The 12303-nt window shown below is 44.9% G+C and overlaps 1 protein-coding gene across 1 annotated transcript; it reads right to left on the reverse strand.

Moving 5' to 3' along the window:
• Positions 1-3598: 3598 nt before the first annotated feature.
• LOC138472270 (uncharacterized) lies at positions 3599-9525 on the reverse strand. The gene is made up of 5 exons (XM_069610378.1): positions 9398-9525; positions 6033-6207; positions 5466-5602; positions 4597-4819; positions 3599-4455 (listed from the first exon to the last, which is right to left on the reverse strand). Exons 1-5 carry the CDS (start codon positions 9518-9520, stop codon positions 4316-4318), a joined length of 798 nt encoding a protein of 265 aa, XP_069466479.1. The 5' UTR covers positions 9521-9525; the 3' UTR covers positions 3599-4315.
• Positions 9526-12303: the final 2778 nt, after the last annotated feature.

A 12303-nucleotide genomic window follows, 5' to 3' on the forward strand; every position in this document is an offset into this window, starting at 1 on the left:
ACAATGCCCAATATTTTATTTTTAAATGATATGTATTATTACTTGGTTAGACTGGCATTTTGGATCAGCCAGGCTAGCCATTTCATACTGTGGCATGACATCTTTTTTCCAGGGCATCTATGATGAAGCAAGCATGCTAATTGTTATTACATGAATGTGCTTGCATTTTGGTGCAGCCAGTCTAGCTATTTCTTTGGGATGGCATTTTTACTGGCCATCATTAATAAAGCAAGCATGATAAGTGTCATTACATGGCTAGAGTGACATTTTGTTGCAGTCAGTGTAGCTATTTCTTACTTTGGCATGACAATTTTTACTGGCCATCTGTGATAAAGCAAGAATGAGGTGTTATTACGTGGATAGCCTGGGATTTTGGTGCAGCGAGTTTCAACATGTTTTCCTATTGCGGCATGGTATTTTTACTGCCAAAGCCATTAGGAGTATGATGCTGCATGGGGATACTTGCATGTATTGGCAGAACCAGCGTAGAAATGTTTTCTTATAGTATCATTAGTGGCATTATGCACAAAGCAAACATGAGTATGTTGAAATACTGACGTGTTGGTGCAGGCAGCAAGGAACTGTATGGGCACAGACAGAGTTAAAATGATTTTATACTGGCATATATTGTGGGAGAGGGCATCATGAAAATGCTTTGGGAAGTGCTCTTGTGCACCGTTGGTGACTTGCATCTATTGTATTTTTGGATTAGAGTTACCCTAAAAAACCAATTACAAAATGTCAGACTTTTTACACAATTTTTCACAAAAAGTGTGCTGTATAATGCACCATTTTAACGCATTATTCAAAAAATGTTCCATGGGGGAGAATCCCCCCAAGCATCTCTTGGTCGGTTCAGGTTCCCACGCTATTCTCGGTTGCTCTAGCATATTTGTGGGAAATATTTACATCCCTCCAATTAAATAAATCACCAGCCACCACAGCCTAGGAAACAAATGAAAGCGGTATGTGAGACTGACATTTTTGTGCAGTCAGTCTAGCTATTTCTATGGCATGGCATTTTTTTTACTGGCCATCTATAATAAAGAGAGCATGATAAGTGTAATTGTTATTACGTGGCTAGACTGGAATTTTGGTGCAGCCAGTTTCAAATTGTTTTCATATTGTGGCATGGCATTTTTAATGGCAAAGCCAACAGGAGTATGATGCTGCGTGGGGATGCTTGCATATACATGCAGAACCAGAGTGGACACATTTTCCTGTAGTTTGTGGGCTGTCTCGACTATGCCTTAGTTTCCTCAATATCGTGACTCTCTAGTGCCTCTTGGCCCAAAATGTGCCTTCTCATAATAGAAAGCAAAACAAAGAGTTGATGGCTAGAAGCTACTCCTCACTAATGCTGCCTAATGAGGCCGACTCATGTCTGGGGATGCTGTGGCCTCGTGCAGAAGGGATGTGACCTTTTAGGGTGGGGCAAAGCCTGATTTGCATATGGTCTATCCCCTTTCTGTAATGGCTTGACAGGCTAAAGAACAATCGTTGGACCGTTGCCCACTGCTGCGCCAGAGATTAATATTAATTCTAAACCTTCCAGCCATCTCTTTATTTTGTCTAAATCACACAGAGTGGGATGGGAATGCCCAGACGTGGGTTCAGAGCCTGCGGGGTCTACAGACCCAAACTACTCCTCTCTGATAACACCCAATGAGGTCGTAACATGTCTGGGGATGTTAACTTGTCTGGGGATGTTTGGGGTCTCGTGCAGAAGGTATGTGGCCTAGCAGTTTGGGCTGGATTGACTCTTTTTGGGTGGGACATAGCCGTATTTGTATATGGGCTTTCCACTTTCTGTAATGGCTTGGCAGGCTAAAGAACGATGTTACACCTTCCAGCCAACGCCTTTTGTTTTCTCTTAATAGGAATGCTCGCAGCTGCACTTCTTTCTTCCACCTGAGGAGGTTTTGTTGAGGTCTGTTAAGGGTTGCCCGTGAGGGCTGCCTATTTGTTCTTTTTGGCCGGAGGTTGGGCAGGGTCTTTCACATTTGCGAAGTGCTCGCTCTCTCTCATCGTCTTTCTGCCGTCATCTCTCTCGATCTGATGTCTCTGTAGTTTCCCCCTCACTTTTTCATCCCCCTCTTTTTCAGGGACGTCATTTAGGGGTCACCAGAGGTCGCAACTGGGACCTCTGAGGTCTCCCTTGCGACCTCTCTAGTCTCCCTTGCGACCTCTCTGGTCTCCTGTGCGACCTCTTTTTTTTTTTTTGTAATGCAAGCTCTTGGGCTGTGGCCAGCACCATGTGGCTCTTTAGTTCTGGAGTGGCTGGCTTTCTTGTTCAGGCCCCTTAAAAAAATAAGAACAGGAGTGCCACAAGTCTAACACTTTCAGCACTGAATCTAAATAAGAAAGAATAGGAATACCAAATAATCTGCCTTTCTGGAATTCTATACAATAATTGCTAGACTCATTAATAGTTTATTTCAGGCACACTTCAGGGGGCGAGTCACTGATTTAGTCTGTTCTTAAACGCCTCAACTCAGCCTTTCATCCTTCTGAGGTCGATAAATGACCCTACCAAAAAAATCTGGATTGAAAGTGGATTGCTACTGGATTTTCCCAAACATTTAAATCCTCTTTAAATCCACTTTAACTCCAGAAACTCCCACTGTACTCAGAGGATTGCTTTTGGCTTCTTTTTGGCTTCATGCACCCTGAAATATGTTAATTAGCAATCCTCAGTGGAATGCAATCCCCAAACAATCCAAGCAATCCAATCCCCAAACAATCCAAAAACAATCCAATCCCCAAACAATCCACTAAAAATCCAAAAACAATCCAATCCCCAAACAATCCACTAAAAATCCAAAAACAATCCAATCCCCAAACAATCCACTAAAAATCCAAAAACAATCCAATCCCCAAACAATCCACTAAAAATCCAAAAGCAATCCAATCCACTAAAAATCCACTCCCCAAACAATCCTATAAAAATCCAAAAGCAATCCAATCCCCAAACAATCCACTACAAATCCAAAATCAATCCACTCCCCAAACAATCCTATAAAAATCCAATCCCCAAACAATCCAGCAAAAATCCCAAAACAATGCAATCCCCAAACAATCCTATAAAAATCCAAAAGCAGTGCCATCCCTAAATGAATACAAAAGCAACGGATTACATCTGGCTTCCTTTTGGCTTAATGCACCCTCGTAGAGATCCAAAAGCAATGCAATCCCCAAATAAACCTTTTGAAATCCAAAAGCAATTAATGTAGTCACCAAATAATACTTTACAAATCAAAAAAACAAAGCAATCCCAAAAATATCCTTTAACAATATAGGCATTGTTTCGGTTTATGAGCTGGAAATAAATTTAGGAGTTTAACAAAAATAATGTTTACTATAATCCTGAAAAGAAACGCTTAAAAAACACATTTGGTGCACCTTGTTGAATTGGGCTTTAAAAGCCTCACTGTGGCTTAACTGCTGCCCATTTTAGAGAGTTGCATTTTGAATTGTTTTTTAGAACTATAGTGATGACTTGACTTATTAGGTCAGTCATTTAGGTAAAATGGCCATGAAAGTCAAGACCATGTAATGGCATATTAACTATATTTAAAAAGAAGCGACATTTTTGTCCCCCACTATATTTATTAAAAAGAGGCAGAGATTCAATCGGACACTGTGTGCATAGTACAAAAACATGACTGTAGCAATCCCAAACATGGGTGCTTTACAATTAAAAAATGGGTGAGAGGACCCAGAACCAGTCCAGAAAGTCACACGAGTATCCAGGCCCAGCCCAGGGAGCAAGCGAGTCCAGTGGGGTCCAGCCCAGGGATCAAGGTTGAGAGGGGACACAGAACCAGTCCAGGGAGTCACCAGTGTCCAGGCCCAGCCCAGGGAGCAAGTGAGTCCGGTGGGGCCCAGCCCAGGGAGCAAGTGAGTCCGGTGGGGCCCAGCCCAGGGAGCAAGTGAGTCCGGTGGGGCCCAGCCCAGGGAGCAAGTGAGTCCGGTGGGGCCCAGCCCAGGGAGCAAGTGAGTCCGGTGGGGTCCAGCCCAGGGATCAAGGTTGAGAGGGGACACAGAACCAGTCCAGGGAGTCACCAGTGTCCAGGCCCAGCCCAGTGAGCAAACGAGTCCGGTGGGGCCCAGCCCAGGGAGCAAGTGAGTCCGCTGGGGCCCAGCCCAGGGAGCAAGTGAGTCCGGTGGGGCCCAGCCCAGGGAGCAAGTGAGTCCGGTGGGGCCCAGCCCAGGGAGCAAGTGAGTCCGGTGGGGCCCAGCCCAGGGAGCAAGTGAGTGAGAGGGGACCTAGATCCCGGTCCATGCCAAGGGCAAAGAGCAAGGGAATTGGGAACTACACTTGTGTCGAAAAGATGAGGTTTGGCTCCTTCTTCTTAATCCGGTAGTTCCCAATTTTGTTTTGGAGGGCTTTTCTGTACTCAGCTGCAGAGAGTAATGGAAAGCCAATTTCCCTGGATTTAACATGGATAAATTCTGAAATGCAAAAAAAACATGTGTAAGAAGTTTGAAAAGAGCAAGCAAAGTACTTTTTGGTTGACACATGGCTGTGAGAAATAAAGCAGACAATTTTTACTGTATGCCCTCGAATGTGCTTTAGTAATTCCATTTATGTACCTTGTATAGCGTCCTGTCGATGACGATCCAGTGTTAACCTCCCCTTTGCTGCCATCAGTTCTTCTTTTGTGAACAAAAGATCCAGCCGCTTATTCTGTAGGTAACGTGCTGGGTTGCCAGTGTGTAATTTTCTGGCAGTTACCACAATCTCCCTCAACTTCACTGGGTTCACTAACACATCTGCAAACCTGCATGTCCCATCTGTCACAAGGGGTATTTTTCTCTGTGTGCACAAAAAATGAAAAAAATACTACATTTCTCAAAGCTGTCAATCTGATCAAAGCATGTCAATTCCTTGGTTGTTTCCCATTTATTTGCATAATTGGTATATTGTGAAGAAATGACCAATGTCACGTTTCCCCATGTACAGTGCATTGGTAAAGGAGCCATACAGGCAATGCCTACCTGGAGCTACATTTGGCTCCCAGGCCAACTAATGTCGATCGCGTATACCTATGGGAATTTAACTACCTAGGGGAACCTATGGGAATATTTAACTAACTATGGGAATTTAACTATGTGCTTGCTTTTATAACTATCTAAAAAATTAAAAATTAGGACACCACTATATGACATTGGCAGCATAACGGGTCTTAAGTAATGAACATGTTGCATGTGGGCATATAATGAGTGATGGACGATAACCGGTGAAAACATGAGCCACAGTATTTCAGCAACCTTTTCCCACCCTTTTGACATTTGTCTAGAAGCCCTATGGCCTCATAGGAATGTTGGGGAGGAGGGTTTCAGATTTGGGTGGAGACACACAGAAGCCTACAACTAATGGTATTTGGATAGAGAAAAAAACATTTATTTATTTCATAGGGGCACAAACCAACTTTTGTTTAACTCTAATGGCACTTACTTACCTCTGATGCTTTTGATGGACCAGGGTTGGGACTTAGATCGGGGAAAACTTTTTCTGTGGCTCCCGTCCGTCTCCTCTTTATCCACTGAAGGGCCAGTTCCAAGCAGTGCACAACTGCTACCTGCTGACGGGAATCCACTGTGTCCCAGTATGTTGAAATAATAGCACAAATATTAATATTACACATTTTAATACAGTATACATTCTAATGACAATTACCAAGATTACAATGTAATCTTTCCACCATATTGTCATCTTTGTCTATCGGGGGCCGATCAACCTTTTCCGTTGTCCCTGATCTCCAAATGACGATTCCATGCTCCCCCCTCAAGACACTGCTCATGTCTTCATGTTCAGCGTTTTGTTCACAATGGGCTATTCCTGCCCCATTTAAGTCCTGGTGCACGTGGACTGTAATAATGGTGGCGGTGCGCTACACAAATCAAATCATAACCATTCCTATATGATTCTTAACAAATACCTCTTGCATTATTGAAATACACCTTGAGAAGCTACGAGAGATTCAGATGGCCGACATAGTATCAACTAGTGACTCACAATAACTTACCACCCGACAATACAATTGTTCCAGAGTAATCCTTTTTCATAATCGCATCTTTTCCATCGTGGTCCAGTTCTACAGTATCAAAAAAGGCACAAATGTGCCCCCTGTCATTGCCACGCAAGTCGTCAGTAATAAACTCCAACTCCTCTCTTCCCAAGCACTGAACGGTATCGGTGGTCTGAAAGACACCCAAATGTTAAATACCCAATGCAAGGCACAAATTAGTTTTCTAAATTTGAAAACAGATGTTTCATTTCAACTAGTCGCCGATATAAACTTTATGAAAAATGGCAACTAGTAATGCATGCTATTTGAGCAAGAGGAGTGCGGGGGAACAAAAACAAGAATCTTACCAGGCCCAGTGACATTGAGAACGCGCAAGTGCATGGAAGAGGGAAAGGGGAGAAGTGCATGGAGGGGGGCGGGGGTGGGAAGTGCGGAGCAGAGTAGAAACAGATACATTGTTGCCTTTATTATTTTTTTTTTCTATAAACAGTGGCAGTGCAGCCGGCAAGGGCTGGGTTAAGGCAGCAGACAGGGTATGTCTGATAAGTGCACGAAGAAAAAGAGGGGGGGGGGGGGGGCAACTGTATGGTATCCCAGTGCAAGGGGTGGCCCGGAGGCAGTTTTGGGTGCGTGGCAGGGTGAGCAGGTACCAGGACTTCTCTAGAGACCTCATCAGATGTGACAGGGGAGAGAGAGGTGTGAGAAGAGGGGGGCCCAAGAGATCAATTACGAAACAATGTGTGCACCTGCAAGATCAATCTCTAGTATTGCATATGAGAAAACAGTCAGGAAATGGCTTTCTACCCACATCACACACTCCAAACTCACTTCCCACTACCTTGAAACTTCAGAGAGATTGCAATGTGTATAATAAACTTTCTACCAACAATGCTGTACACTGTTGTGTCACGGGAAGCGATAAAACTCGACCTTTCACCTCTTGACAAAACAGAAGTGGCATCACATAGCATTGTTCCTAAATACACTACGAAAACTATGGTTACACTATCACCATAATATGATATACATTTCATACAAGAATGGATAACCATATGTATCATTAATATCAGTGTGTATAGGCCCATATTACCAAATCACTGTGAATTCAAGTAGATGTCCAAGGCCAAATGATAATGATGTGTTAAGCGCATTATATAGTTATATAGAACGAATATACATACAATATCACACACATCGCTACAGCCAGTGCTTATCTCACTGAGCTAGTAATTATATGTCTCAATGTTCTCAAAGTGAGAAAGGAAATTGCACTCTGTAGTGGATACCATTCAACTGATAACAGCAGGCCATTTCATCTGCAGGTGTGGTGCAAAGCTGGCCACATGTCAAGCCTGCATGGATCTACTTTTCAGGCTTCAGTGATTGGCAAAATAGGGAAAGCAGTGCACTCACATGACATCCTGTAATCTGGGCACTCGTTACTTCATACATGCAAACAAACATCCTGAAAGATTTAGTGCTGCCTGCTACTTTGCAATCCAATCACTCAACTGGTACTACATGAAGATAAACCGTGATTAAAAGATTTAAAAAAAACACATAGCTGGTGAAATATGCACACAAAAAAAATGATATGATGCATCCGAGTCAAGTTACACGAAGACGTGTACACAATCACTGTGGCAGATAGCCACCTCACGCACAGTAATGATCGTTTACAAAAAAATTGTACACAAGATGGAATGTCGTGTGATGAGACAGTTTGGCAGAAAAAACATTATGCATACAACTTATGAAAAGTAAAATGAGACAGCAGGCATCACTCACAGGGTAAGCTACCAGGAGAGGTAGAGCAATACAGAAGAGACAGGAAGACAGAGAGAGAGAGTAGAAGAGACAGCAGGAGCCACAGAAGGAGCCACCAGGAGAGACGGAGCAAGACAGCAGGTCACAGGGAGATAGAGACAGAGCAGAGGAGACAGCAGGCATCAGAGAGAGAGAGGAGAAGAGACAGCAGGCGTCACTCACAGGGTAAGCTACCAAGAGAGGTAGAGCAATACAGAAGAGACAGCAATGCACAGGTAGACAGAGAGAGTAGAAGAGACAGCAGGAGTCGCAGAAGGAGCCACCAGGAGAGAGAGCAAGACAGCAGAAGAGACAGCAGGTCACAGGGAGGGAGGTGGACGGGCAGCGGGGCAATATACAGAAACAGAGCAGATAACAATCCCTGTACCTTCAAGTGAATCTTTTACCCATATGGTTGGTGGAACAGGGATTACTGCTAGAGTAGATGGAGGTACATTTTATAAGGAAGATCAGAACGGCAACAAAGTAGACAATCTCAGCAGCACTGCCGCTTACGTCATCTATGCCACACCAATAACACATTTTAAACCCGGCCTCTTCCACATCATCAGATTTGCACATAGATAAATGTGAGTAGATGGGAGCTTCATGGGCCGACGGTTATTGGGTGACCTGGGGAGTTGACTATTTTAGCCCTGACTGCTACCCTCATCTGCTCTCTATAACAGTGCATGAAATGTTCCAGGACCCTATTTCCATACTGGTGAAAAACATGTGAAATGGCACTAGTAATATGCACTTAGTGCAGTCTTGCAGGTCTTTCTGTGCACACTGTAAATTAAAACATGCATTCAGCATTCCCAGGGAGCAATGTTTAAACTATCAAGTTTCCAGACCTCTTTTCTTCCGAATCTTTCAGCATATAAATTCCCAGCGGAATCCCAAAACGCCACCCCTTGCACAATTGGTCCAGGCGCTGTAAAAGCACTGGTGAGAAGGCAGTATAAATATTGGCTAGCATATACCAATACAAATGTGTGTGCCCCGCAGACTGTTTACAGTGGCTTCACTTGGAGGAGGTGTGCTTCACTCCTAGCAGACCTTTAAACTTATTAAACACACAGTAGCGCAAAGCATTTCACAGTGATCCTTGGGGAGTGGTTTTACGTGGTTTGCCAGGGTCTGGAGGGGCCCAGCAACATTGGGAAAGTATCCTCTTTGCCACCCGAGGGATGTACTGGGATTGGTGAACTTTTCAGCTTAAAGTGTAAAGCAGCTTCATGTCTGCCGAGCGTGGCCTGCACGCACTTTCCCATGGGATATTTTGTATCCATTCTCCATTCACCTAAATTTTGCATTCCACATCATAAAAACAAACGCGGCTCACGTGCAGGGAGTCGCTTTATGTAATTCACATTGTACTCAAGCTTTTAGCCAACGCGCGCCTTTCAGACAATGCTGTTTTTGGGGAGGGGGCGTGGGAGGCAGGTCGTCTTCCTCGTAAATCAAACATTGTATGCGTCCTAATCGAAAACATGCGCAGCGAAATGCCTCTAAATGAAGCAAGCCTAGAAGGGCATCCATCCCTTGCTTACCTTATTTTGGTGTTCATGCGTTTTGATTCCCCGACCCACGCTGGAATCTCGGCCGCCGCCATTGCTGCTGGTGTGGTGGTGGAGTCCAGTGTTTACAGGTCGGAAGGAAAAAACAAGCTGCATCTCCTTCCGAAACAAGCCCGAAACAAGCTGACTCCCCTCAAAATAATCAGGAAAAAAGCAAGCGCACGCCACAAACGGTGTGGATAGCTCTCAAAAGTGAGAAACGTAGTACACTACCATAAACATAGAGAAAACACACACATCTCATGTTACAATAATTTGTTTTAATTTTAAATGCATTTTATTTTTCTGACAATTAGAATGTTCACATTATTGGCTTTTGCTCACTTCTGTTCCTTCATGTTACTATTCCCTTGTTGCCCTTTAACACAGGTGTCTCCACATCAGCCACTTGCTAACAAAGTAGGATTTGTAGCTGTTCAGTGCGGATTCAGTGTTTCAACTCCCAGTGGTATAACACAAAATGTGGGGGCCCCGCTGCGAGCCATGCTAAGGGGGCCCCCTCCAACTCGGCAAAAAATCATGGGTCGTGCTGCACTCTGGGCCGGCCTAGATTATCACGCTTGCACAATACGCACAAACGTGCTGCTGAAGGGGTAAACCGCACACTTTACTAAGAGCAAGATATAAATAAGTGTTTAAATGCAATATACAGCACACTTTCTGACAGCCAGAGTGTTTGCAATTGTTTTTTAGGGTAACACCAATCCAATACATGTAAGTCACCAATACTGCACAGGAACATTAATGCTTTGCTATTAAAAATGCCATTCCACATTGAAAACATGTCCCACTGGCTGCACAATGTAGACCAGTGTAGACACGTAATAACATTGCAGTAAAGCATGGCAGGTCACATTTAGACATACCTAGACTGGTTGCACCAAAATGCCAGTCAAAGCAATAACACTCATCAAGAAGAGCACACATTCAAGCCCGGGTCTCTGCAGCCTCTAACAACATGGCCAAACTCTTTAAAATCGGCAAGGAACTGGTCAATCCTGTTGCGGTCTCTACCTCTCCTGTGCCCTCCCAGGCCTTCTGTATGGCTCTGCCACTCACTTCTCTGCTAAAACTCAGGACATTCTGTCCTCTATCTCCTCTTCCTCCTCCTCTCCCGGCCCCCCTTTGGCCATCTGTACTTCTCCTCCTCCTTTCTCCACTTTCTCTCTGACAACACCTGACAAGGTTTCTAAACAAGTCTGATCTATGAAAGTGTCGTCCAAACAAGTGCTTCCCTGCTCCTCCAAAACCATCAAGGACCATATTGACACCCTCGCTCCAGCCTTGGCCAATTTCTGTAATCACGCTTTCACCTGAGGAATGACTAGACTGGCTGCACCAACATGCCTCTCTAGCCACTAATAACACATATCATGCCTGGTTAGCCTGGACATGGACAACCATTATGGTTTATCGCACAATCCTGCCCCCCACAGATCCCCTCTCCCTCCTACCACCTACCCCAAACTCCAAAATCAGTTATTGGGCCCAGAATTACCTTCACGTCCCTCTTCCTTGTCCCAGAGCTTATGTATGATATGTTAGGTTATTTATAATGCTCTTAATACCCAGAGGTTTCTAAGCATGGACCCGGGGATCGAACCTGTGTTGCTCTGTGTCATCTTGCTTCCAAGGCGGGCACGTTGCCCCCTGAGCTATCCTCTCGAGACTCCTACACGGCTGCATGACAAGTAAGCAACCCCTTAGTTTACAGTACCTTTGGTTAGAAGAAAGTGGTGCCAGCTGGCTTCTGTTCCGGTGTAGATCTGCAGATCCTGGTGTTCCTGGGCCTCAATCGTGCAGAAAAGAGGGAGGATGTCTGGGGGCTCCTGCACTATGAATGGAAGGTCAGTAGCAGCAATGGGCAAACTTCAGATCAGTGGCAATTCGCGGTTTCGGCTCCTGGCTTCTTTTGCAAAAAGCACCACCGCGGTTCTCGCATACCAGCCTGGACTTTCCTCGCATCTGGGGTCCATCACCTCTGTTGAGGTGGCTCAGGCCTGGTCAGTCCTGCTTCCTGGGAGTCCGGAGGATCTTCCTGGAGCTTGTGTTAAACTTAAAGACACTCACTAGATTCCGGTGTTCCTCTCCCTGGCACTCGGTTCCTGCAGCAGCAATGGAAATTTAGCCAGCACTGAGAGGATGTTCAGATGAGCTTGTGGTTGATTGGGGTTGATTGGTCCCACCAACCCAAGGGGAGGAGTCCTCCTTTGCAGGTCTTCTCTAGTCGGGGCGAATTCGGAGCATCAGCACAGCAGCAGGGCTTTACCGGGCACACCAACGGTCCAGGAGGCTCCTTGCCTCATAGGTAAGCACTGGGATGAGGAAGAGTGGGACTAGGAGTAATGATGATTACAGGTAGCTAAGTCAGGCATTACCTCCATGTACCTCTACCTCATCCCAGTACTTGTGTATGAGGCAGAGTGCCTCATACACAAGTACTGCCTCATACACAAGTACAGGGACGAGGAGGAATAGGGCTAGGAGTAATGCCAATTACCATTAAGTAATCAAGGCATTAAACACAAGTAGTGGAATAACCCCATTGGGTTGACTGGGCTTCAGCACTACCCAAGCCCCCCTGAAATTTTGGGCTATGTTGACTCAACCTGGCTGACCTTCAGAGCAGCTGCCGGACAGAACAGGACACAGATGTTAAACGGCACCTGGTTTTCGCTGTTAACAAGGGCTCAGCAATTACTAACTTAAAGCATTTCACTGTTAGTATTCAAAAAGAAAATGTAAAAACAAAAAAAAGGATTTTTTTTCTTTTTTTTAACAAAGTGTGGCCCCCTCCAAGCTATGTGCTTTAACGGGGCCCCCCGCACCGCAGGGGTTGCATGGGCCCCCGTTACGCCACTGTCAACTCCCTCTGGCGA

This window comes from Ambystoma mexicanum, chromosome 8, assembly GCF_040938575.1.
Source record: "Ambystoma mexicanum isolate Mex_15411 chromosome 8, UKY_AmexF1_1, whole genome shotgun sequence".
Lineage (NCBI taxonomy): Eukaryota > Metazoa > Chordata > Amphibia > Caudata > Ambystomatidae > Ambystoma > Ambystoma mexicanum.

Coding starts and splice junctions, on each gene's coding strand:
- LOC138472270 (XM_069610378.1), bottom strand. CDS start 9,520: ATGCAGCTTGTTTTTTCCTTCCGACCTGTAAACACTGGACTCCACCAC. Junction 6,208..9,397: donor CGCATGAACACCAAAATAAG/GTAAGCAAGGGA, acceptor GGTGTCTTTCAG/ACCACCGATACCGTTCAGTG. Junction 4,456..4,596: donor TCGACAGGACGCTATACAAG/GTACATAAATGG, acceptor TTTGCATTTCAG/AATTTATCCATGTTAAATCC.